This window comes from Biomphalaria glabrata, chromosome 1 (assembly GCF_947242115.1).
Source record: "Biomphalaria glabrata chromosome 1, xgBioGlab47.1, whole genome shotgun sequence".
NCBI lineage: Eukaryota > Metazoa > Mollusca > Gastropoda > Planorbidae > Biomphalaria > Biomphalaria glabrata.
Genome location: NC_074711.1, coordinates 74,788,112 through 74,815,668, shown reverse-complemented (window position 1 = coordinate 74,815,668; position 27,557 = coordinate 74,788,112). Strand labels below are relative to the sequence as shown.

Below are 27,557 nucleotides of genomic sequence, written 5' to 3'. Positions count from 1 at the left end.
CTGACAAGTATTTTGGGGGCTCGTCTAAACTGTTAAAGGAGTTATTTGAGGGATTATCTCAGTCATAATTTGTTATATTATTGACAGTTGAATATTTGCTAAATAAATTTCTGTACTTGTAAGAGTATATTTTCAGATTCTAGACAATTGTTTGTGTCACATTACTATTCATAACGGTACTATGTGATTGTACCTTATTACTCAGGAAAGGCATCGTATACATTTTTTGTGTGAGACTTTATTGGTGCCAGTGTATCATATTGTTATTGCTAACATTGTATCTTATATATAATATTTTTTTTTAAATTTATACTAATAAGATATAATTTTGTTACATGCCAAACTGATTGGTGGACCTAAATTGGAGCTGTGATCTGTTTGTTGGGATTCTCAAGTTGTCCTGGTGTATCTGGCTGTACCTTGTCATCAATACTCTATCTTCCTGGTGCTGAGGCAGATTCTATCTTCGCAGGAGAAAGCACAGCTAAGTGTATTTTTTTTTGGTTGCTAATAGTATATCTTGTGCTCTAATTGATTTTTCCGATTTGACCTGTTAAACTTATATTGTTTGGAAATTCTAAGGATGGAGACTAGGTTTTCTATAAATTCACAATTTATAGCGGATGGGCAGGCATTGGGTTTTACAGGAGCTGACTTGCAGAACTATGTGAAGGAACAAAGGGCGGAGGAGGAACGCATAAAGAAGGAGGAGCATGAACGATGGAAAGAAAGGGAAGTAGTGGAAGCTAAAAAGAGGCAGGAAGAATTGGAATTGGCTAGACTTCAGGAGAAAATTGTGGAGAAGGAGTTGCAGAAAGAAAGTAAATCTGAAAACAAAGAAGGAGAACCTAAGATCCAGGATAAACATAGACATATAATTGATAAGTTGGACAAGAGTTTTCAGAATATGAAGGAAGATGAGGATTTGATTGGTTTCTTGACTCTATTTGAGGCGGTGGCAACAAGATGTTGTATTGATAAGAAAAGTTGGGCTATGTTGTTATCGTACAAATTGACGTCGAAACTCAAGAATTTTATGCTGCAAGATGATCTGTTTAAGAAGGAAAATTATGATGAAGTAAAGGTTATGCTAATGAGACAGGCTGATATAAATGGAGAAACGTGTAGGAAGAAATTTCACCAAATTAGACCTAAAGAAAATGATTTCAGGGGATATGTAGCCGATTTGAAAAGGGCACTAGACAATTGGATGAAGATGGCGGAGGTAAAGGAGACCATAGAAGGCATGAAAAATATGATTGTGACAGACAGATTATTAGAGAGTGTTTCAGGCGAAGTGTATCGTCAACTTATCTTAAATAAAAGTGATAATGTAAAAGACATGCTACAAGTAATTGAAAGTTTTAAGACTGCAAGTTCAACAAAATCATTATGTAAAGAGGAAAATGTGTATGTAATGGGAGCTGCTGAAGCCACAAGTCAGAATTATGCTAGTGACAGGAAAGTCATAACTTGTTTTAGGTGCGGAAAAGTAGGTCACAGGTCAACGGAATGTTATGTGGGTGGAGCCGGAGTGAAACCAAAGCAGGTGACATATAATAAGGATGGACCAAGACATGTGTCAGGCACAAGGAATGTGTCATATGGAACTTACAGGAGGCAGTTTGATACTAGAGGAAGGAGAATGGATGGAGGGAATTGGAGAGGAGCTTACAATGATGTGAACCATGGTGGAGGAAATAAAAAAAGGAATTATTCAGGTTTTGATTATACTAAGGAGAAAAACACAGACAAGTCAAAGAAAGTGCAAAACACAGGTACGCAGAGATGACTAAATTGTTCACGTAAAATTCAAAGTTGTTGTCATTCTAATCTGGCTGATGAAATAGAATATTTTACTCCATGTAGAAAAGAAACTATGTCTATTGTTGATCAGAAATTGAGGAAAAAGTCTGTAGGGAAATTACGTTTTGAAGAAGGATTATTAAATAATAAAATAGTGTCTATATTGCGTGATTCAGGATCTAGTGTTATTGGGGTAAGAAGTTCTTTAATTGAATGCAAAGACAAAATTCCAGGTAGCTACAGATTAAAATTGATTGATGGTACTATTAAGGAATATCCACTGGCATGTGTTGACATCAATTCAGACTATATCACAGGGAAATATATTGTAGCTTGTTTTGAAAATCCAGTAGCTGATCTAATAATAGGGAATGTACAAGATGAACAACATAATGAACATATTGGTGCTGCTGTTACAAGAGCAATGAAACAAAAAGAGAATGAGGCTGATATTATGAAACATTCCGAAGTTATTCAAGATTGTTATAAGTTATTTGGATCATGTGAAGATTTCTTGAGAGAACAAGTGAGTGATCCTACATTACAAGAATTATGGAATCGACAGAAGGAGAAGAGTGTGGATAATAAGACAAATGGAAGTGTTCGATTCAAGGTATTCGATAGATTATTGTATCGTGTATTCAAAGGTCAATTAGGTCAGGAAGAGAAACAACTCGTGGTTCCAGTGTCAAAAAGGGAAGTAATTTTGAAAACAGCACATGAAAGTATATTTGCAGGTCATTTGTCAGTTAGGAAAACAAAGTCAAGAATATACCAATATTTCTTTTGGCAAGGAGTTGATAAAGATGTTAAAGACTTTATTAGGAGTTGTGATATTTGTCAACGGTGTAGAATGCCACGAAGATGTGACAGAGTTGAACTTGGAAATATGAATATAGTAACAACACCATTTTACAAAGTGGCAATAGATATTGTTGGTCCGTTGGAGGTTACCGAGAACAAGAACAGATTTATTTTAACACTTGTTGACATTGCTACGAGATGGCCAGAGGCAATACCTTTAAGAAATATTACTACAGAAACTGTGATTGAGGCATTAAACACAATCTTCAGTAGAATTGGTATACCGCACGAGGTACTAAGTGATAACGGAAGTCAGTTCACTGCGGATTTATACAAGGAAGTGTGTAACTTCTACAATATTAAAATAGTGCACTCAACTATTTTTCACCCTTCGTCGAATGGGATGAATGAACGTTTCAATTCTTCATTGAAAAGTTTTCTAAGGAAAGTTACACAAGAGAGTCCAAAGGATTGGGATAGAAAGATTAGCGCTGCACTTTTTGCTTATAGAGAGGTCCCAAATGAAACTACAGGAATATCGCCATTTCAAATGGTATATGGAAGACAGATGAGAGGACCATTGGCTATTCTGAAACAAGTATTTGTAAACAAAGAGGAGGAAGATGAATACAGGAATGTTTACTCATACTTAATGGATTTGAAGGAGAGGTTATTTCATGTGACATCAATTGCCAACAGAAATAGTGAGGTTAAAAAGCAAAAGTACAAAATTCAGTATGATAGATACTCTACATTGCGCAAGATTGATGAAGGTGATTGTGTATTGATACTTAAACCTCAAAGAGAAAACAAATTATCTGTATATTGGCAAGGACCATTTAAAGTTATAAGGAAGGTATCAAGATTCAATTTTCTGGTAAAGAAGGGAGATAAGTTGAAACTTTACCATATCAATAGATTGATGAAATATCATAGCAGAAGTAAAGATGATACAAGTGAAACTGTTATTAATATTGAACATGAGAACAGTATTTTGTCTGCTAATATGGTGTCTGTTGTGGATGATGAGGAGGAATTTGATGAAGACTTGACAAATGAAGATATTTTACCAAGCATTCCGACATTAGAAATCAACAATAAGAAGCAGACGAATGAAGACATTTTATCACAATAGAAGGTCAATCCAGATTTAAACTGTAATCAGAGATGTGAAATAATGAAGGTGCTGGATGAATTCAAAGATATTATATCAGACATACCGGGTAAAGCAGATGTGGAAGAATTTAGGATTAAGTTGCTGGACACTAAGCCTATAGCATTAAAGCCATATACGGTACCAATAAATATGAAGGAGAAATTAAAAGAGGAAATTGATAGTATGTTGAAGTTGGGTATCATAGGACCCACAGATTCATCATATGCCGCTCCTGTTGTGGTTATTAAGAAACGTGATGGTACACTACGTCCATGCATTGACTACCGTAAGTTAAACAGTGTTACACAAATACCAGCTGAATTAATACCAGATCAAGAAGAGCTATTCAATAAACTCTACAGGGCTAAGTATCTTACTTTAGTTGATTTAACTAAAGGGTATTGGCAAATACCTATAAGTGAAGAATGTAAGGAGTACACAGCTTTTAGAGTTCTGGGGGAACACTACATGTTTCATTACTTACCATTTGGTTTAAGTGGTGCCCCTAACCATTTTAATAGAGTTTTAAAGAGTATTTTAAGAGATATTGAGAATGTATTGTTTTATTTTGATGACATCTGTATAATTAGCGAAAGTTGGGAGACTCATGTTAGAGATGTACAGAATGTTTTCGGTGTATTGAAAAGTCATGGATTTACTCTAAAACCATCTAAATTAGAGGTTGGCTTTACTAACATTAAATTTCTGGGACATAATGTAGGTCGGGGAGAAGTGAAACCAGATAGTAGAAATGTTCAGAAGATCCTGGAGTTTAAACCGCCCAGTACTAAGAAGGAAGTAAGGTCATTAATTGGGTTGGTTAACTATTACTCTAAATTTATACCTTGTTATTCAGACTTGGTGTTTCCATTCACAGAGTTATTGAAGAAAGGGAAATCTGTGAGAATTGATTGGAGTAATGAGTGTATTGTGGCACTGAAAAGAATACAAACTTATTTGTGTGATTATCCTATTCTAAGATTGCCTGATCCTTCTCTTCCATTCTTTTTGCAGACAGATGCATCAGATAAAGGCATTTCAGGTATATTAAGTCAGATGAGAGATGGTGTGTTACATCCAGTGAAGTTTGTCAGTCGCAAGTTGTTGCCACGTGAACAGAAATACTCTATCCTTGAGCGGGAAGGACTGGCCATTGTATGGTCGATCAAAAAGCTAGATCGTTATTTGGCAGGAGTGAAGTTTCATCTCCAGACCGATAACAAGGCATTGTCATTCATAGCAAATAGTAATTATTGTAACAAAAGAATAACTAGATGGTGTTTAGCACTTCAGGATTATTGTTTTGATTCTGTCCATTTGAAGGGAGAATTAAATGTTTTTGCTGATGTATGCTCAAGACTTGTATAATTTTTTTGATTCATTTGAGCAATCATGTACTTATGTTATATTAATTTTGATATTGATCAAATTTGATAATGTAACTATGTAACATGCAAACAGTTGTAACTTTAACTGTAAATTTTTGAGACAAACATTATTTTGTCTATTGAAGTGTATAATGAAGATTTTTTATTGTTGAGGTAATCATAATGATTATTGGTTGTTGAGGATTTCTCAGTTGTTTTTCTCAGTGAGATTTTGAGGTCTCTTTCTGTAATTCTTGGAAATGTATTTGCAGTATTGATCTTGGTGAAGTTGATTTTCTGGAGAATTTTCTTGCAGTTTTTATGATAACTGGAATTTTTTTCAAAATTGCCAGTTCGTTGAGGAGGGGGAATGTCGCAGTTATCTATGTAACTGTATAGTAGAATTAGTTCTCTAATTGATAGTGCGGCGTTGATCACTATATTGATGACGTCATTACATTATTAATATTTTCTGTGTAGACTAGAGGACTGAGCTTTTGTTGCTTGTCACAACTTCTAGTGACGTAAATTTAGTGTGTGTGTGATTTGCGTCATTTATCGTCTAGTACAGTCTCTCCATTGTTTTGTACGTTGATACAGATAGACGTTTTTTTTTAGAGCTCTGGAATTTCTCCTTGGTTTTTGTTATTGGATAGCCTTAGCATTTGCCTTGGACATTTTCTTGTTGGATTATCTTGACCCCTGTTTAGGGTGAGTTTTATTTTTCATTGTATAGTTTTTCTATTTGAATTCGTTCGTATTTGTAAGTCTATAATTAGACTAGATATAGATGATTAGAAGAATCCTTTCTTTTATCTTCTATAGGGTTTTAGTGTCAAGACTTGTTTATTCAGTCTCAGTTCTATATTGAGAGTACAACTGTAGGTCTACAGTCTACAGGACTGAGGTCTTTCTCTCAGTTGGTCGTCTGGTGTGCACGTGGATTTGTACATGAGTCTGAGGTTCAAGATTCCAGACTGCGGGTTGCAGTGGTCAGACCTGATGGTGTAGTGTCAACTATGAACTTGTACTTTTTGGAATTGTCGTCAGTGGACAGTACCTGATCTAGAGGCTAGATCTACATATATTACCAGTTGTTGTTTTTGAGATTGAAGGACTATGTGATCCATTGAACTACTTATTATAGTTAAGGTAATATACTATGTGTTTCATAATTATATGAATGTTCTGTATCTAAGGAGACTAACTGGATCATTGTAGATTACATATTATTACATATTGATATTTCATACTATTATTATCAGTCATCATGAATCAGTCATTTGTAAATATATCACAAGAATAAATTTTATTGTTATTTACATCATACACTTAGTTTATTAGTTTATCTACAACTATATGTGTATGATGTGCTTGTCAGGCTGAACTTGAGCCAAAATATTATAAGTTCAGAAAATAATAACAATAATACAAATTGAAATAATATTTAATATTAATAAATATTTGCATTGGAAATATATAATAATAATTTGATAAATACAAGAATACAAGAACCTGACATCCTCATTCCTATGAAGTGTCATTATAGCATGGAATGGTTAGCTTGAATCAGACAGGTAAACCAATCAGACAGGTAAACCAATCAGACAGGTAAACCAATCAGACATAGCAGAGTTTAAGTCTTTGGTCTGTAATTCACTGGTACGACTAGATTAACACATTGAGACGCGTAGGGCGTAATTGTCTTCGGTTTTGAAAGAACTTCTCTTGTTTATAAGATTAAGAGATACAAACATGTATTTGGGCAAATTGACTAAAATAATGTGTTACGGTGAGAACTGAAGCGAGCAACATCACAATTTAAATGGAGCAAGAGAAACAATCAACCATTTGTGTATTGTTAACAACCGAAATAAAACCTTTTATTAATAAACTATTCTAAAATAATTAAAACATGAGATTTTGAAATTATACAATAAGACTTAAATTTTTACCCCCCCCCCCAAAGGGGAAAAGAAGCTTATTAGTTTTGTGTGAAATGTCTGTCCGTCTGTCCGTCCCGTTTAGATGCGTAAACTAGAATAGACAGTGAAAAAAAAAGTAAAGTCCACCTTTCAGACCTTGTGGTCTATAGGGCAGATTTTTGTTTCTGTGGCCTACGGTAAACAAGGTTGTCATGTAGCCAGCACAACGACCAACTGCCTTTACTTTTCTCCAACTATGGTCCCGAAATTAAAAATCCCAGTCTTCAACAGGATTCGAACCCGAGATCCCTGGTTCGGAAGCCAAGCGCTTTACCGCTCAGCCACTGCACCTCCATATGACTATGTGTAGGATGTAATATTTACAAGTTAGATTGTAGACATGTAACACTATTTCAAACAAACCTTTTTTTTTTACAAAGCTTAGCCTTTATCAGCTCACACTCAAATCAAGCTGAAATTTTGCAGAATTATTTCTTTCACCAAACAACACAAGAATCGTTTTTTTAAAAAGTAATTAGTTAATATTGCTATTAAAATATTTTGTTTGTTATCTCAAACAAGGGAAAGAAATTGTAATTGACTGAAGTGGTGGTATAAGCTGAAGTAGTCTCATTTGTAGGTCGTCTCAGCCTCAGTGAACACAAACCTGAAAAATAGGTCGAGACTATAGAAAGAATAGATAACTATACAATCTTCCATGTTCATAAGCTCTCCACTAGCAGAGTGGTTACCGTGTTGGCTTGAGAAGCCTGAGAAGGCTTGAGCAATGAGTTCGAATTCAGGTCTTTTTCTCCTTTTTTTTATAAATGCTTTTTTTATTGTTAGTCTAGATCTAATACAAATTAAATTACATGACTGAAACAAACTAATTGATACAAGTACGCTTAATAGAAGCTTTGTTGTTGTTTTTTTAAGTATTTCAAACATATTTTCTTGTTTCTATTTTAGTTTTCCATTCAGATAAAACCAACAAAAAGAAAGAAATTTCACAAGGAGAAATGAAAAGTATGCACAAAACATATAGAAACAAACGTGTATACAAACTGAGGAAACAAAAGAGAAACTCGTAAATAGAGACTAAAACACTAGAGGCAATGTAAAACAAAATGTAAAAAGAGAAAAGAACGAGAGAGAAAGAAAGAAAGAGGGAAGCATAGAGAGAGAGAGAATGAGAGTAAAAGAGATAATGATACTCCAACATTTAATGTCCCCCATCTCTCAACAGTCTTCTAGTTCTTCCTGTAATTAATAATCACGAGAGGCCGATCTTGAGAATGTCTGTCCGTCTCACTGCTACCGACAAGATAGACTTCTCGACTTCCCTGCTTCCAGCGACAGACATGCTAGAATGCTGGTTTCCCAGTGACCTTTCCCTGGTCTGACAAAGTGGTCCCTCGAATCTCGCCTTTTTTCTCTCTCACTCCTCGACTCTGTCTATCTGCTTATCTCCATGGCTCTGTCTCTCTCTCTCTCCAAGACTATTTCTCTCTCTCCTCGACCCTCTCTATTTCTTCTTCTTATATAATACAGACGTTACTTTAAAAAAAGAAGATGATTACGTCCTACGCGTCATGCATTTATTATTGCATGTTAACCAATTTCTCTTTCTAGTTTCTCCTCGAATCTCTCCCATTGACTCTCTTTCTCTCCTTGACTGTCTCTCTCCCTCTCTCTTTACTATCCAAGCTTACCTCCTTAGTTCACAACACACACACACACACACACACACAGACAGTACGTTTTGTGCAAGGGATGTGTTGGTGCTAGCCACAACTTTTCTTACAGCTGCAGGTCTGTCAAGCGAACCTTCAAGTGAACGTGACTCCAACATTAGTCTCTCTCACGTCTGTCGCTAGTCTCTGAATGATGGAGAGTGTGCTAAGTGGTGGGGGTTGCAATGTAGCGCGACATTCCAAGGTCTTGTGGATGCGTGGATATCTTTATCAGTAATAATAATTAAGTTCCAATGGATATCTTAATCATTAATAATAATTAAGTTCCGAAATTGAGCCGATAAAAGAAGTTAAACCGTATGGTATTGGTTCTTCCCTTGAGATAAACGTTATGAAAATTGCTTTTGTATAGCGCATAACTTTGATGTTTACAGGATACTCATTACAGCTCTGATCCTATTTCTTGTCTGAACCAGTGGGGGAAGGGGGTTTCAAGGAGAATGGAAGGTAGAGGTGCTGCCTGTAGGCGCCCAGGAAACACAGCTCTGCTTGAGTCAGGTCTTGAACTCAATCTCCCTTGATAGGTAGTCAAGCGGTTTCTGCCTCTCAGCTACGCATCCCATTCGGTCTATATCGTCTTCTTTGTTTAATGTGCTTTAAATAAAAGGGGGAAAAAGGAATCGAATTTATGAATTTTAGTCTAGTTAATACAGTCATTTCTTTACCAGTTTAAACGTGTTAGTCTAGTTAATGCAGTCATTTCTTTACCAGCTTAAACGTGTGTTGTTTGCACAAAAAACACTTGGAACGCGATATCAGAGTGGAGATAGGTAAAGATTACACATAAAAAAACAAAATGTAAAAAATACTTTATAGCAAACAAAGCTTTTATAAGAGACAGAACTGCACATATTTAGAGATATATCGTACTACTGTAAGATACATTTACCTTTTCTATATCAAACAAAAATAACTAGCCCTATTTTCCACTTAGCGATAAATTTATCGGTGCACGTTAGTTATTATTTATTGATGTTTTATTAGGGACAATGAATAATTGTACAAAGTTTCAACTTGATCTGAGAGTGGGGGAAAGTGGGAGAAATAACGTGTACAGACAGACAGAGGTAATGAGTTGGTATAAGCTTTGTAGGTAAGTAGTAGTCTAGTCTCTAGTGGAGCAATGGGTTGATTTTTTTGTCTTTTAGACTTTATTAATGTACGCTTTTAAAAGTCTTAGTCTGCTAAGTTGGAATGAAACTGCTGCCTTAAATTGAAGACCATTTAAAAGGAGGGGCATTTAAAAGGAGGGACATTTAAAGGAGGGACATTTATGATATAGCTGCTTCCCGCTATTGTACGGAGCTACTCTACGCCACCCACCAAGAGGCTCACCCCATGTTTATAACCGGCACTGGAGTCAGTGAGCACTATAAACAAGACAAGGGGCGCAAACAATGCACGCGTTTTTGTTTACGTGTGGTGTAGCGGCAGGCTAATAAACCATATCCCAGCGCCGCCCTTAGGGTAGCTGTATGTCTGACATTGACTCAAAGGTCACTCCCCAGCACCCTCTCAAACAACTGAGGTACAAGTAGATACCATTACCTTGATGACCTCCTGGCGCCCAAAGTTCTATACGCCCTCAGTGCCCATCACAGGGGCAGGAAACCTGTTATAAAATGTTTAGCTGTGAGTTCGTTTTCAAAAATCACAGGCATTCGGGGATTTCCGCACCAAAAGTTAATCCGAGTAATCTTCTCCTCGTTTACACTTTGATTCCTGAGATTTTGTTGAATTTCTTAAAGCAATATCACTCAGTGAGAAAAAGAAGAGATAGGGAAGTGAAGAAATATGGCGCCTCTATAATGGAACACACGTAGCCTAAGAGAAAGGAATAAGGAAGATTGGGAGAAATCAAAGGTAAACAAATGTATTCTTTCTTTACCCTTTCAGATCTTGTTATCTCTTGGCCAGATGATGTATGATGTGAGGGTCATCTGTTTCCAAGGCGGACGATTAACTAGAGTGTCTTGTGGCCAGCACTACGATAAATACCTATATTTCCCATGTCCGGTAACCGTCAGAATCGGGTGGACCTAGGCGTTTCCGAGGAACCCCGAAATTTGAAATCACAGAGATAATGAGTTCATTACTGAGATTCAAACCCGAACCCATACTTTCGTATTTCTCCTTATTGTAAGCTTGTGGGTAACAACTAGAGATATAGCACTACATGTCAAAGACAGTATACATTTCATATGACAAACAAATGAAGAATTTTATTGTATTTAAATAAAGAACAATGCATCGGATTTGGTATAACATTAGTTTAATAACTTTGAATCATTCATTTGACTATTGCAGGCTCTAGCCATGCAACTAGTTTAAATCAAAAGTCTTTGTTAAGATATTGTTTCCTCAAAGTTCTGTATCCTATATTTGTGTGTTGTTTTGAACAGCTCTTCTAATTGTTGAGAGAGACGTGTGTTTTTATGAGTTCTTTCTTTCAAGTTTTGAATTAGTAACATTGACATGCGTTCCAATTTAAATGTGATTTTTAACTTTAACAAGCAATAATTCTGTACGGAAGTAATGGTCAATGGCTACAAATTATCATTAAAGTAACGCCGTCTCTAAATATTGCATATCAATTAAATACACTGAAAAAGATCCAAATTTATTTTAAAAAAATAATTTCACCAACTTATAATCTCATTAATAATTTTTTCTTACCGTCAGCCAAAACAATATATATCATGACCCCTGACCTTATATTCCAGTGTATCCTTACGTGTCCTACAGGTGTTCAACTAGAAGTTGTTTTTGTTCAAACGTTACGTAAATACTGACACTATATTTGTCACCATAACCACAGAACAATACTTCCACAACTTTTGTATTCAATGGACCAGAAGGTTGCAGTAACCCCACGGCCAATCATGTTCGTTGGTTACATTCGTGGTATTCTGTTCGTTGGTTACATTCGTGGAATTCTGATCGTTGGAATGTCTTCGTTTCTGATGGGCGGAAGTGGCTCTCTGAACCTGGTAGTAAACTGGGCAATCTCTTCTTTCAATGATCGGATCACTTTAGTTTGATCAAGTACAATCTGGGGAGATAAGGACATTTACACACAGGAGAATGCAGGAGTATAGAGGACATGGGCGTAGCCAGGATTTTTTTTCGGGGGGGGGGGGGTTGGGGGGGATTTTTTTTAAATATGTATTTATGTGTGTGTGTGTGTGTGTACATATTCTTTATTGCATTCTGACCCTTCATTCTTTCGGAAGAATGTGCCATAGAATAGGTTCTTCCATGAATTAGTGGGAAAATTGTAGATTGCCCGCCATTACTAGCAAGGGGGTCTGGGAGAGCGCTAGGAGCTCCCCCAGCGCGGGGCGAAGCCCCGCCGCCAAGCACTATTTCTGGTATTGAAAGCCAACAAAATGCATATTCTGAGGTATCTACCTGCTATTAAAAAGTTTTATTTCAAAAACCTAATGTGCTATTCTTACTGACTTAGACCCTCCCGCGCCGTTCGGAGCATTTGACGTCAAGCTGTTTCCATAAAAATCTGTCACTGGTAATGTCTGAAGCCTCTTTCCACCTGCCATGAGGACCTCAATGAATGAGTGGCGTCAAGTTGTACTAGGATATCATTGCAACTCTTCTTATGCGTAATTCATTTTGTCGGAGAACATGTCCCGCAAACCTCATGCGTCGCTCTCTCACAATCTTACTAAGAGGTCGACTCCCAGTTCGGCATAGGATTTCCTTGATTTAAACCCGATCTCTATAACTGACTCCTAAAATCTGTCTTAGCCATCTTTGTTGAGCCACATTTAGTGTTTTTCAATTTCGGCAGATGACTATTCACTGCAGTTTATTAAGGGAGCCCTGCCACTGGTAAAAATGTGTAACCTCTCTTGAATACGCTCTTGGAATTAAGTGACTGTAGTTTGCTTTAGATTTTATATCGAAAAGATAAGTTTTATCGTCAAAATCATCTAAAGGGGTTTTAAACTTTAAAAAAAAAAAGCCATCTGTAGAAGAGGGGTTTAAACTCAAAACCCCCGATTGGATTGGCTACGCTCAAATAATTTTAGTGTGTAATTTGCTTTTTCATATATTAAAGAGGTCTTTTTTAGCATCAAACCCCTCTGAATGGGGGTTTAAACTCAAAACCCCTTTTGGCAACGCTCATAGCATTTTGTGTGCGTAATTCGCTTTTATGTATATTGAAGAGGTACTTTTTAGCTTCAAACTCCACTGGAGGGGAGTTTAAACTCAAAACCCCTTTGACTACACTCGTAACATTTTGAGTGTATAATTTGCTTTGTTTTTATTATTAAAGAGGTTTTTTTTTACCTTCGAACCCCGCTGAAGCGGGGTTCAAACTCAAAACTAAGTCAAAACCCATTTCTATAACTTTTTTGAGTGCGTAATTAGCTTTTTTTTATATTGAAGAGGGGTTTATCGTAAATTTTGGAGGGGGGTTTAAAATCAAAATCTCCCTTAACTGTGCTCTTGGAATTAGGGGATTTTCGTTTGCATTTTTTGTTTGTTTTGTTTTATAGAAGAGGGGAAGTTAACTGCAAAAACCCCAAGTAGGGGGTTTAAAACTCAAAACCCCTGGTAGGGGTTTTTAAACTTGAACCCCCCTGGTAGGGGGTTTTAAATTCGAACCCCCCCTGGTAGGGGGTTTAAAACTCGCACCCCCCTGGTAGGGGGTTTTAAACTCAAAACCCCATTGGTTGTGCTGGGGCAAGTGATGGTTTAGTATTAAAATCTCACCTAAAATAAACAAAATCAAAGCAAAAAATCATTCACTAAACCCCAACCCCCCCCCTTCTGGCTACGCCCATGATAGAGGATCACGTATCAAGTCAAAGAATAACTGAAGGATTAAAGAATAATTGTAGGATTAAAGAATAACTGTAGGATTAAAGAATAACTGAAGGATTAAAGAATAACTGTAGGATTAAAGAATAACTGAAGACTACTAAGGAAGTCAAATGAAAACACGTCTGAAGTCAAAGAAGTTAAAAACTACGTAGCAAGTCAACTGAAAACAGAAGTCCACATGGGAAGTAAGAGAGCATAAAAAAGAAATCAGGTAGATCAAGACTAAGTAGGAAGTCAAGAACAGAAAAGTTAAATGAAAACAGAAGATCACGTACAATGTCAAATGAAAACAGAAGATCACGTACAATGTCAAATGAAAACAGAAGATCACGTACAATGTCAAATGAAAACAGAAGATCACGTACAATGTCAAATGAAAACAGAAGATCACGTACAATGTCAAATGAAAACAGAAGATCACGTGCAATGTCAAATGAAAACAGAAGATCACGTACAATGTCAAATGAAAACAAAAGATCACGTACAATGTTAAATGAAAACAGAAGATGACGTACAATGTCAAATGAAAACAAAAGATCACGTACAATGTTAAATGAAAACAGAAGATCACGTACAATGTCAAATGAAAACAGAAGATCACGTACAATGTCAAATGAAAACAGAAGATCTCGTACATTGTCAAATGAAAACAGAAGATCACGTGCAATGTCAAATGAAACAGAAGATCACGTACAATGTCAAATGGAAACAGAAGATCACGTACAATGTCAAATGAAAACAGAATATCACGTACAATGTCAAATGAAAACAGAAGATCACGTACAATGTCAAATGAAAACAGAAGATCACGTACAATGTCAAATGAAAACAGAAGATCACGTACAATGTCAAATGAAAACAGAAGATCACGTACAATGTGAAATGAAAACAGAAGATCACGTACAATGTCAAATGAAAAGAGAAGATCACGTACAATGTCAAATGAAAACAGAAGATCACTTGCAATGTCAAATGAAAACAGAAGATCACGTACAATGTCAAATGAAAACAGAAGATCACGTACAATGTGAAATGAAAACAGAAGATCACGTGCAATGTCAAATGAAAACAGAAGATCACGTACAGTGTCAAATGAAAACAGAAGATCACGTACAATGTCAAATGAAAACAGAAGATCACGTACAATGTCAAATGAAAACAGAAGATCACGTACAATGTCAAACGAAAACAGAAGATCACGTACAGTGTCAAATGAAAACAGAAGATCACGTACAATGTCAAATGAAAACAGAAGATCACGTGGGAAATAAAAATAAATTCAGGTAGGGAATGAAATGAGAGGAGATGTCAAATTAGAAGATTAAGTTGAAACTCAAATGTGACTAGGAATTGTGCTATTAAAGAACACTTGGTATATTTAGTGCTAAAATTGTGCTAAACCTTGGGGTGTACATTAACAATGTAGCCTATACAACAACAACGACAGTTAGCCATTACAATACTGACCGCCTTCAGAAAAGCTATCTCCCTACGTGTGGTTAAGTCCTCGTACTCTGACGGCAGGTGACTCATCTGCTCGTACATGTCCTTGGTCATTTCGTTCACTTGGAAGACCATGTCCGCCTTTCCGTACATACTCACGGCATGTCTTTGCAGTGTCTTCACCCGCTCTGTGAGACACTGTCTGTGGCAGACTTCCAACCTGGCCAGAGAGACGCCATGTTCCTTCTGAAAAGTATAGCCAACCAAAGCAGCTTACAAGCAGTAGAGAAAAATGATTGTTGTTAATTTTTCATAATTAGCTCATCATCCTTCAGATGTATATAGGGCAGAGGTTCTCAAACTTATTTTTATACGGGGACTCCTTTATATAGTCAAAACTTACCGCAGACCCTAAGTGGAAAAGTTACATAAATGCTTATTATATAACAAATGTAACAAATGTAATAAAACAACATTTAGTTGTAGGAGAGTTTAGTGAGACTAAAACTCTTGTAAATCTTGAACAACAGCAAGGGAACATTCCTCCAACGGATCACAGTCCACATTGAATTAGAAGGCAATGAAAAAGGAGACATATTGGCAAATTATGGGAGAATGACAAAACAATTTCGAAGTCACTCTCTACCAGGAAGAAATAAAAAAAATAGAGCTCAGTAAAAGAGAAATGGACCGGCGCTGACACAAAGTTCCAGAAAAAAGGTGCCTAATTACTAGCTGCCCTGACATGTCCGACATAGAATGCTTCGTAGGGAGACTAGGGACTAGTGAGATTTGTCCTTATCACCAGAGGATGCCGACCCTGTCCTTCAAAGCTGCTTACTCTGTCGAAAGCCCTGCTAAAGACACTGGCCCAAAACTCCCCATTCTCTATAGAATAAAATCTATATGCCAAATCTGGAAACAACTGCGCAGTTCATCGCAGATATAGGACTTACTTGTCTAGACTTTCCAACATGTATGGGAATGAAGAGCAAGAAGAATCTGTGATTGGGATCTGAGTATGGTCTCGTGCAAAAGGGTTCAATACCCAGTCGGGAGTATCCAAGTGAAGAGTGTTTTCAAATCTTTAGTTTAAGTCGTCATTGAATAGTAGATAATAGACATATTAAACAGTAGTAAACTGTAGTAAGTGGCGAGTTTATTATAATGCAAGTTATCCAATCGAATAAACTGGCTTTTAGCGAAGAAATTATTTAAATTGTACACAGTTTTCATCTTTTTGCGGACTCCCTTTGGTTGTCTCGAGGACCCCTCGTTTGAGAACCACTTATAATGGGATTTTCGCAATTCAGTTTAAACACAGTAATCAATTTTTTCACGTCGACTTCTTCTTATTATTATTACATACTTTAAGCAATAAATTATAGCTGCATAGGGAAAAAAAAGAAGAGAAAGTGATATGCAGAAACCATGTGGCTTTGTTAGGGTACGTAAAGGAAAACGTTAGAAAAAGAAAAAAGGAATATTGTTAAATGCTTTGAAAGCCATATTATATGCGTGATGATACATTCATTCACTCACCTATCACTTGTTATTCCAAGGGGGACTACATTATAGGAAAATTTATTCTGTTAAAAAAATACAGCCAGAACAGGAAAGATATTTTCAAGACCAAAAGAGCAGCGGCTAAATTTACCAAAAAAAAATTTTGTTCAACACAATTTCAACTCTTTTGTACGTAAATTTTTGCTTTTTCAGACATCTTATCTTATCTTATAGATCGCAGACGTTACTTCAAGGTGAAGATAATTACGCCCAAAGCATTTAATGTATCAATCTAGTCATTCATGTTTATCACTGACTTAAGCTCAACTAATACCACACAAATTAATCTTGTACAAAACTGATTTAAAGGACAGCAAAAAACTAATCTAAAATACCACTTTCATTTATCTAATTTATCTAGTACCACTAGAACTTATCTACAGCACCACGAGAATTTATCTAAAATAGCGATGGAATTTATCTCAAGTACCACTGGGATTTATCTAAAGTATCACTAAAATTATTTATCTAAAGTATCACTAGAATTAATCTAAAGTACCACTAGAATTTATCTAAAGTATCACTAGAATTAATCTAAAGTACCACTAGAATTTATCTAAAGTACCACTAGAATTATTTATCTAAAGTATCACTAGAATAAATCTAAAGTATTACAAGAATTTATCTAAAGTACCACTAGAATTTATCTAAAGTACCACTACAATTTATTTAAAGCACCACTAGAATTTATCTAAAGTACCACTAGAATGTATCTAAAGTACCACTAGAATTTATCTAAAGTACCACTACAATTTATCTAAAGTACCACTAGAATTTATCTAAAGTATCACTACAATTTATCTAAAGTACCACTACAATTTATCAAAAGTACCACTAGAATTTATCTAAAGTACCACTAGAATTTATCTAAAGCACCACTAGAATTTATCTAAAGTATCACTACAATTTATTTAAAGTACCACTAGAATTTATCTAAAGTACCACTACAATTTATCTAAAGTACCACTAGAATTTATTTAAAGTACCACTAGAATTTATCTAAAGCACCACTAGAATTTATCTAAAGCACCACTAGAATTTATCTAAAGTATCACTACAATTTATCTAAAGTACGTCTAGAATGTATCTAAAGTACCACAAGAACGCCAAGCTCGTGACGAAGTGCCAGTATTTCCGGGTCAATGGAGTAGTTCTCAAGTTCTTCGATGTTTCTGACAACTCCAAACTTTTTCTTCATCTCTAGATCACAACGCTTCTTCATTTCTTCCAATCTGGACACGTAGACAAAGACACGCAGAATAAGTCGTACATACACACACACACACACACATCTATACTTAGAGACATCTGTTCATTCCCAAATATGTATATTTATATTTAATCAGCTAGAAATGAAATTTAGATAAATACAAAGAGACATATAAATTTAAATGCTCGCTACTAAACTGTAAAAACTAATGTGGAATCGAACCAGCTCTATTTACAGTGGTCGGCTGCGTTGTGCTTGAGACCAGGGGCTTAAAGGCTGTAAATGTAAATTGAAACTACAATCTCAAAAGCAAAAGTTATTCCGGTGTGTTCAAAGTAACAAACAGAAACTTTGGACAGAAATGTCAGTCCGGCAAATGGGTGCCGCTTTCTTACATGTCAAGATAGACTCGCCGCATCATAGAGCAGCGCTGTACTAGAGTTCAACGTGCTAGATATTCGACATCAAGTTGTCAGATTAAATGGTCATATTCTGTCTTATCAAAGGTTCAAATACTGTCATATCAAAAGCTCCTATACTGTCACATCAAAGATTCATATACTGTCATATCAAAGGTTCATATACTGTTACATTGAACATTCATATACTGTCACATCAAAGGTTCATATACTGTTACATTGAACATTCATATACTGTCACATCAAAGGTTCATATACTGTCACATCAAAGGTTCATATACTGTCACATCAAAGGTTCATATACTGTCACATCAAAGGTTCATATACTGTCACATCAAAGGTTCATATACTGTCACATCAAAGGTTCATATACTGTCACATCAAAGGTTCATATACTGTCACATCAAAGGTTCATATACTGTCACATCAAAGGTTCATATACTGTCACATCAAAGGTTCATATACTGTCACATCAAAGGTTCATATACTGTCACATCAAAGGTTCATATAGTGTCACATCTAAGGTGCATATACTTTCACATCAAAGATTCATATACTGTCACATTAAACATTCATATACTGTTATATCAAAGGTTCATATACTTTCACATTGAACATTCATATACTGTCACATTGAACATTCATATACTGTCACATCAAAGGTTCATATTCTGTCATACCTAACATTTATATATCATCACATCAAGGGTTCAAATATTGTCATATGTGTTATATATAAGGATCATATACTGTCAAATCAAAATGTATATATTGTTATTAAAAATGTATATACTGTCAAATCAAAATGTATATATTGTTATTAAAGATGTATATACTGTCAAATCAAAATGTATATATTGTTATTAAAGATGTATATACTGTCAAATCAAAATGTATATATTGTTATTAAAGATGTATATACTATCAAATCAAAATGTATATACTGTCAAATCAAAATGTATATACTGTCAAATCAAAATGTATATATTGTATTTAAAGATGTATATACTGTCATATCAAATGTTCATATATCGTCAAACCTTAGATTCTTTCTCAACGTTTTCTGATCCTCATTAGTTATTTTACTGAATAGAACGAACTGAAAGACCTGTTACATATTCTCTCCTTGTTGTGAATGTGATATTGCTGCGAGTGTCCATTGATTAGCCTGGTCTTTGGTTAAATTGGCAGGGATGTTGTTACCGGTCGTTGACAGCATCAAACCGCTGGTAGACAACTAAACCGCTGGTAGACAACTAAACCGCTAGTAGACAACTAAACCGCTGGTAGACAACTAAACCTCTGGTAGACAACTAAACCGCTGGTAGATAACTAAACCTATGGTAGACAACTAAACCGCTGGTAGACAACTAAACCTCTGGTAGACAACTAAACCGCTGTAGGCGTAATAGATCTTAACAAATAAACTTGAAAAAACTTGAATAACTTCCTTTTGTGGACAAAACTAGATTGAGTTTTATTTATAAAATGGGCAATCTAAAGTTACTTTGAAACCAAATAACTGTAGTAGACTTTAGTAATAACATTTCTTAACATGTAACTCGCTACAATAACACAACCTTTCAGTCTTACGTTCTTGAGTCGCCTCCTCAAACTAAGACCAAATGACGACAATGACACCTATATTGCATCATTCGCAACCAATCGCTAACCTCTTTCCACCGTCACAATTAACACAGTGTTATTTGGGGTGTCGGGCGTTACAGTATACTAATGGAGTGGTAAGGCCAGTCGATTTTATTGAAAAGAAATAAATGCTGTAGAATGGTGTAGATGTTATTGGATACTATAAACGTTTGTCTCATTACATGTGCTAGTACTATAGATTTTAATAACAAAATATTTGGTAAATTATTACAGTTATTGTTTTAACATCATGTAGGAAGGACTCTAGTGGCCTAAGAGTGACCTGCGTACTTCTGGGTACATAAGGCTTATAAATTTAATTGCAATTTAAATGAAATAAATGTGGTGCCTACCTTTCTGCAAATTTTTGTTTTTCACGCTGTAGAAGAAAATGCTGCTTTTTTATTTCTTTCCCTTTACGTTTCTGCAAGACAGTCTCTTTCCGTAGCTCGGGTATGCGGTTTCTGAGTTGCTGAATCGTGTCCAAACCGGTGACCAGAGCATCTCTCATGTCAGAGTCTAGAATGAAGATCTGATGGAGCTTCAAGGAGACAGCGCAATCCAGGTTGTTCTGCCTCTGCTGCTTCTCTTTAATGAAGGCTTCCAGGTCTTTCCTCCCTGATTCTAAGTTTTTATCTGCGTCTTTCATTTTGTTCTTCAGCTGGTTGATGTTACTGTTCACATCGTCAAAGGTTTCCTTCAGGGCGGACTCTGCCTCGTCAATGACGAAACGTTTCTGTCGTATCTCCAGAACCTGATCGTACGCCTCCTTGTTCAGCTCCGGGGGTGGGAGGTCAATGTCAAGGCCGTCGTCGTCCTCCTCGTCGTCTTCGATGTCCATGTCGCTGCTGGACTCGCTGTCTTCGTCGCTTTCAACTATCGACGTGCTGGACGCCAACTCCAAAGGCTTCGGCTTGGGTTTGGCGACCTTTTTGTTGAAGACGCGAATTAAATACTTTTCGAATCCGGGCACTTTACTAGCTACATTCAAGACGTCATTCAGAAGACCTGCTCTCATCTTCGCGTACGTCTCCAAGTCTTTCTTAATACCTTCGGACTTTTTAGTATAAACTTTGAGCTGACTGGTGCACTCTTTCTTCTCTTTGTTGGCTTCTACAATCTTGTTCTCGATAGAAGCCTCCATGGCCTCGCTTCTTTGTGCCAAGATAAACTCATCAGTCAAAAGCACCATTCTCTCGTCAGCGATTTTCAGCAGGAAATCCAACTTCATCTTTTTATGCCTCAGCATTTTTAACTTGACGTCGAAATCAATTTTTTCCTCCTCAATGCGTTGAGAGTAGTAATGCTGATAGTACCTCGCATTAATCAGATTTATTTTCGCGATGTGAATCTCTAAAAGAGTAGGTTCGTGCGGAATGTCTTCTACATAATTACCGAGATCCAAGGAGTCTTCTTTGGCCTCCACGACTTCGCTTGGAGCCAAAACTTTGGAGGTGCTTGATACCCTTCGGTATAAGCCCGACGCTCCAGTCGGTTTTCTCTTGCCCGTGGTTTCGACTTTTTTGGTCGACTTGATGGTTACCTGCGTGGCTGCTACTTTCATTTTTTCCTCGATCTGCTTCTGATAGTTTCTTATGTCTTCCTTAGTGTACTCCAAATAGGAGTGGGGGTTTTCAGCTAAAGTCATCTGATCAATATGGGGAAGCTGAATAATTTCTCCATCAGACAAAAGAGACTGCTTCTCCTGAATGATTCTCTTAAACTCATTCATTCTTTTAATGTGTTCAATTTTCGATTCTCTAAGCGTAAGCATGTGATTGTTAAAGTTTTTCTTCATATTGTAGATAATCTCCTCCAGAAAGACCAGCTTTTTGCGAGCTCTGTGCTCAGTCAGTTTTTTCTCTTCCGGTACTTTGTAATCCGGAGACATTTTGAGCTTCATGTCGCCCATATTTGCTAGGGCTTTTTCTATTGCTTTGTCTTCTTCGCGAAGCTCTTTTCCTTTGGGCTCGGTAGCCAGGAAGTCTCTCCACACTTGCTGGCGGTGGGCCTTTTTCTGTTTTCTCTCCCAGAGTCGCACCATTCTTTGGTAAATAAATTTATCCAAACCCGCTTTCCTTACTGGTTTGGGCTCCATGTGCATCACCGTGCTAGTTCTTGAAGACAGATCGTCGTCCATGATGTCGGATTCAACGGCATGAGGAGTTCGCTGATGCTCCACCCTATCTTTGGCATCCTGGAAAAAAGGCGGTATTTTAGGCAACCGGAAAGAAGTGACTGTAATGTTAGACCTAAACGCTTTTAGCATAAATAGCTCGCCATCTAGCGTGTCCTTATAGGCGCTCATCATCTTCTCTAGAGCAATTTTACTTTTTTCCGATGACCATGCCATTTCTATGTTAAGTTGCTTGAGCGCGGCTGTGATTTCTTCTTCACGGCGAACTTGATTATCTGACGTTATCGCCAGCTCGACTTTAGTCAGACGGTTCTCTTCGGGTAACTCCAAATTTTGCCTTAGAATGTCACAGTACCAGTGGCGAAGTCGCATAATTTCTTCTTTCTTCGCTGCTTTGTTCTTCTTGGCCGCTGCAAGGAGAGCCATCTCTTTCTCCAAGTTTTTGTACATCTCTAAGGTGTATGCATGCGGATCTATGATATCCTGGATGTTTGTCGATTCCGCAATAAGTGGATAATCCTTGTGATCCGCTTGTTTTTTGTACTCTTCTAGCTGGACACTTCCCAGAAAGCTGTGCAAGAAACAGTTTCCGTCTCTACCACACGAAACCATAAAAACTCCAAATTTGTCCAAGGCGATCGCTGTGATGGCCCCTCTCACGCAGTCATGTACTCCTTGGGTCCATTGAGGTCCAAAGTTTTCCAAGTCGTATGAATACAAAAATTTCTGTATTCTTATCCTCCCGTCTTGGAATCCAAATATAATCTGATCCCCATCGTTCGACATGGCGTAAGCTGTAATTGGAACATCATCTGAGTCTTCAACTGATATTGCCGAAATGGGTTCCTCTGGTTCTTCGTTCTTATCTCCGGACAACTTGATGTGATAAATGTAGCCAGCGTCGTACTGACCCATGGACAAAAATAGTTCTTCGTCTCGCAAACCAGGCATAATGCATAAAATGTCACTTGGCTTAGGGGGAATATAGGGCACCCAAACTGGCTTAGGTTTCTCTTCTAGCCTTAGTCTTTCAAACTCTTCTGCTTCCTGCAGCAACCGAAGATCTTGTTCTGATTGCGTCTCCATGCCCTCGTCAATTCTCTTGCGATTCTCGTCTTCTAGAGCAGCCTGTCTGGCTTCCTCAGCCACACGCTCTCTCTCAAGTTCTTCGTTATGCCGTAGTTGGGACTTGATGCTTTTGAAATAGTACTGCTTTTCAATGACGTTTTCAATGTGATGATAAGTATTCTCATTGTGTACCTCATCCCATTGTGGCATGATCATTTCTTTAATCAACCCACCTTCAAAGACGACCAATACTTTTCTCTCTTTCGAGTCAGGACTCGGTATGCACCATCGAACAATTTGCACCTCCTTGTAGTCTGGAAGAGCTATAAATACCATCGGTGTAAAGTCGTGCTCGGCGTCGAAGAAAAAAATGGTCCCATCTCTACTGCCCGTCACAAAGTACCTGGCCTCCCGATCCAGCGACATAGTTGTGATGGGTCTAGAATGCGGTTTTTTGACATGCTGTAGAATTAGTTGCAACCTACATCCTTTGTTGGGTATACCAGACAAATTTAGTACACGGAATGTACCATCCGCAAATCCTGCTATTATTGTTGCTCCGTGATCATCTAAACCAAGAGGAGGCCATAGAAGACATGAACCGGCCGATGAGAAATGCCTTTTAGCCACTAGCTCGTTGGTTATAAAATTGTAAACTTTAATGTGCCCATCTTGACCCAAAGTAGCAAAGAGAGTATCAGTATCGGAAATCTGACAGCCTACAATAGGCCCGCCATGAGCACTGAAAATAATGTCTGGCTCTTTAGCGGTGTTTAAAAAGGATAGATCCACTTTCCATATAGCCCCATTGCCGTCTTGGGCAAACCAAAATACGGAATTAGTGTCAGGATTTGGTATGTTAGGAACTATAGACCAAATGTCCGCTCCCTCTGCTATTTGAACCTGCGCCATCACTTTAATAGGGACTTTGATGCTCTCCTCCGAAGTATTGATTTCAGCCGTGTCCACTGCATCAAAGTTCCATGTTTTAACCCATCCATCTTGCCCCGTGGTATAAAACTCTCCATCGGAGAGAAGCACTTGACGAATAATTCCGAAATGGCAGGGGATGTCGATTCTTGTGCAGAGCTCGGCGATTATTAAACCATTTTCCCAAACAAGCAAATTTCCCCATTCAGTACCGCTGAGAACCTTACCGTCAGGCATCTCGACATAGCCTTCAATATCAGAGAGCTCTGACCTTCCAAATCGACCAAGGTCACCTTTTAATTTCAATCCTGTGAATGTGTCTGCCATTTTCCAAAACTTAATGTGACACAATCCGGAAGTTGTCAGCCTTCCAGCAAGTTCTTTTGAAAATGTCACTCTATAGACGTCTTGAGCATGCGATTTCACTCTAAGAACCGGAGTTTCAGCCAACCAGTTCCACACCGTAATCAAATAGTCGGGCGAGCCTCCTTGGGAAGCCAAAAGTCTTCCGTTGGGACTAAAGTTGACAGACGCATACACTTTGTCGGTGCCTTCTTTCAGCTGCCTAAACAGTTGAAGCTTCGGCCATGACCAGATCCCAATAAGTGGATATTTTCCTTTTTCAGCTGCAGCGAAAAGTTTTCTACTCGGGTGAATGGCTAGAGCACCAAAGCAGGAACCTCCCAGACATTTTAGATATGTTTTCTCCATGGTTTCGTGGCATAGAAATGTTAGGACGAATCCCGACATGTAAACCAGAGTTTTCTCATCCAGAACATGTAGATTCGCCATTCGCTGGCTGTCGTAGCCAAATGAATGTACCAAATAAAGCGGTGGGAACGTGTAAAAAGAAGGATCGTTGGTTGTAAAACTTTGTCTTTCTACGAAAGGGTCGTAGTGGATCTTTGGTGGTCTCTCGATTAATTTCTTTACCAAAATTTTCTTGTACTTTTTCTTAGGCGGTTCCGGTTCTAGCTCTGGTTCTTGATCTGGTTCCGCTCGTGCTTCTTCAAAGGTTTCTTCAGTGTCGTCCTTTGGCTCTGTAGAAACAGCTGCTGCTGGTGCCTCTGAAGTGGGCTCTTCCTGTTTCTTCTCTTGAGTCTGTTCTGTAGCGACAGCCTCTGGCTCCTGCTTCTGATCCTCCTCCTGGATATCTGAAAGCACTATGGTAACAGATTTCCTTTCACCCTTTTCGAGAGGAGGCACTTCATCCTCTAAATCTTCTATCAACTCCTCCACCCACTGGTAGTCTTTCTCGGAAGGGTAAATGTCTGGCTCGTCGTACTCTTCTAGTTCGGACTCCCACTCGTATTGAATTGCATCAGGAACATCCTCGTCTTCCCTCTCGTCAGTCAGTGACTCTCTGGAGACAATGGACATGGCTCGAGTGGGAGTTTTCAACAGTTCATCCGTTGAAACGTCTTTTTGTGATGATTTCTTCCTCGAATCTCTTCGGACGCTGAGTTGCTCAGTGCTTGCTCTGTATTCCTCACCAGAGACCCTTTCATTGTCCATCTGATCCAAAGCTTCCACGCTTTCCACAAGATCTTTGCGTATAGAAATACCCATAGCGAAAAGATCTTGGCTCGTTGATTCAGTACCAGCAAAGGTCAAATCTTTCTCACTAATAACTTTTTCTTCTTCCACATTTTTCTTCTTTTTTCCCTTATTCTCTTCGTCTTTATCTTTGTCTACTTTCTCTTCTCTTTCCAGCACTTCTTCGACCTTCTCTTCTTCACTTCCATGGGTATTTTTCTCTTTCTCATCTGAGTACAAACAATTTCGAAAAACAAAGTTAGCTTATTTCTTAACTACGTGCTTTCTGAGTTCATTGTTCATGAACTCAATCAGACAATTGCAAGCTCTCCCATTTTTCGATTATTTTAAAATTGGATTTAAATTACAAAAAAATAATGCTAACATTGTGTTTGTTAAAGATTTTGACAACCTATCCCTATATTACATAGGCTATAAAATAAATATTCTCTTATTAATGGTTTAATGTTCTTCATAAGATCAAATTATTTTGGACCTACAAACCAACGACCCAGAATCAACAGTGAATAATCTGAGAAGCTATTTGTTTTAGGTATGGAAATCAGGTTGAAGTTTGTAGTAGATCTCTAATACATTTGTAAACCTTTTTCTTATACGGGGCTGGGTAAGTTCATAGATTGTCTTTCCTCTCTTGATGTTCATTTGAACTAAAGTAACGTCAAGTAAACATAGGTAGTAACTTGCATACGTTGCATACAAGATGGTGAATTACATTCAATGTTAGTGAGACTTTGTCTCTTACATCGCTTGGTGACTATCAATGAAAGAAACTAAATTAATTATGGCTAAGGTCAAGTTCGCATGTAACCCTTTTCCCCCAAAAAGGTGAAAAAATAATTCCTCACCAACCCTATTTCGCTTACCTTAAATCTAGATCTACATTATAATGAGGTGATTAATTTAGTGATTCTGTAAAACTTAAATAAAAAAACAATATTTATCTATCGTAATCTCCTATCGATTAGCTCTAGATCTAAACAGTGCTGGATTTACCTGTAGGCAACAGAAGCTATAGTTTAGGGCATCCTCTTACTTGGCAGCCCCCCACCCCTCATATGGTTACAGGTATATTTTCAAACGTTTTGAAGAAAGAGAAAGAAAAAAAAACTGAAAATTAAGGGGCCCCATATTTCTAGCAGCTTAGGGCCTTATCGTCGTAATTCGCCCTGTATAATATAGATCTAGTATAAGTTTATATCTATCTTTTGTTATATTATAATTTACAGACGTCTCTTTAATCGAGAAAAACATTCCTCGCTACGTGGATCTATGTGTTTAGTCGTACATGTTAATTAGACTCTTCGAAGTCAATGGTTTCCATGGCTGATTCAGGCAGCCCGTTTCATTCTTTAATAGAAATTTTAGCATTATCAAGAGGGAGAATTTGTTCTAGCATAATAATCTATAATTATAATAATTAGATACATTAGTAACATTTCTAAGCATCTAGATCTAGTCTAGATTTAACTCTAAATTAAAGTATAAAAAAACTTTAAAGAAAATGTAGTTTCAAAACTATATCTACCTGTTTCCTCGTCATCCATTTCTCTGTATTTAGATATCTGAACCAAGAAATGACTTAAAACGATAAAAAGATATCCGACTATTTGCCTGAACCTTTGCGAATGTAATCTAACCTTAGAATATTTGATAGAATTATGTATTCACTTTGAACTGTGCGACTCGGTGCAGGCAGAATTTTCAAGCGCTAGGAATGAAGCCATGATGTAACATTGTTCAAACTTCGACTCCCAGTGGTTAGTCGACATAATTACCTTGTTGACTGTTACCCATATATCTAGTGGATTCTTCGGACTCCACAAGACTTCTGCTTACTATTTGTATCCATTTAGAGTTTCAACAAGGTTGAAAATGTACAATTAAACCAATCTTTCGTTTTGATAATGTCAAGTTCTCCTG

The 27,557-nt window shown here is 37.3% G+C and overlaps 2 protein-coding genes across 2 annotated transcripts; one reads left to right on the top strand and one right to left on the bottom strand.

Annotated features, from left to right (window-relative positions):
- The first annotated feature begins 583 nt into the window (after positions 1 to 583).
- Positions 584 to 6,460, top strand: LOC129923403 (uncharacterized). Its single transcript, XM_056014239.1, has 2 exons — positions 584 to 1,778; positions 4,781 to 6,460. Exons 1-2 carry the CDS (start codon positions 584 to 586, stop codon positions 4,795 to 4,797), a joined length of 1,212 nt encoding a protein of 403 aa, XP_055870214.1. The 3' UTR covers positions 4,798 to 6,460.
- A 4,594-nt stretch (positions 6,461 to 11,054) lies between these two features.
- On the bottom strand, positions 11,055 to 27,306 carry LOC106074650 (cilia- and flagella-associated protein 44-like). Its single transcript, XM_056014217.1, has 5 exons — positions 27,163 to 27,306; positions 20,299 to 25,846; positions 17,766 to 17,901; positions 15,128 to 15,349; positions 11,055 to 11,864 (listed from the first exon to the last, which is right to left on the bottom strand). The coding sequence occupies exons 1-5, from the start codon at positions 27,179 to 27,181 to the stop codon at positions 11,733 to 11,735; spliced, it is 6,057 nt and encodes a 2,018-aa protein (XP_055870192.1). The 5' UTR covers positions 27,182 to 27,306; the 3' UTR covers positions 11,055 to 11,732.
- Between the last annotated feature and the right edge of the window lie 251 nt (positions 27,307 to 27,557).

Excerpts from the sequence above, each read along its gene's own strand:
- LOC129923403 (XM_056014239.1), top strand. The coding sequence starts at position 584 with ATGGAGACTAGGTTTTCTATAAATTCACAATTTATAGCGGATGGGCAG.
- LOC106074650 (XM_056014217.1), bottom strand. Across the intron at positions 15,350-17,765 it reads ACGAGCTTGGCGTTCTTGTG|AAGGAACATGGCGTCTCTCT; the intron begins GTACTTTAGATA and ends TATACTTTTCAG. Across the intron at positions 11,865-15,127 it reads AGATAGCTTTTCTGAAGGCG|ATTGTACTTGATCAAACTAA; the intron begins GTCAGTATTGTA and ends TTATCTCCCCAG.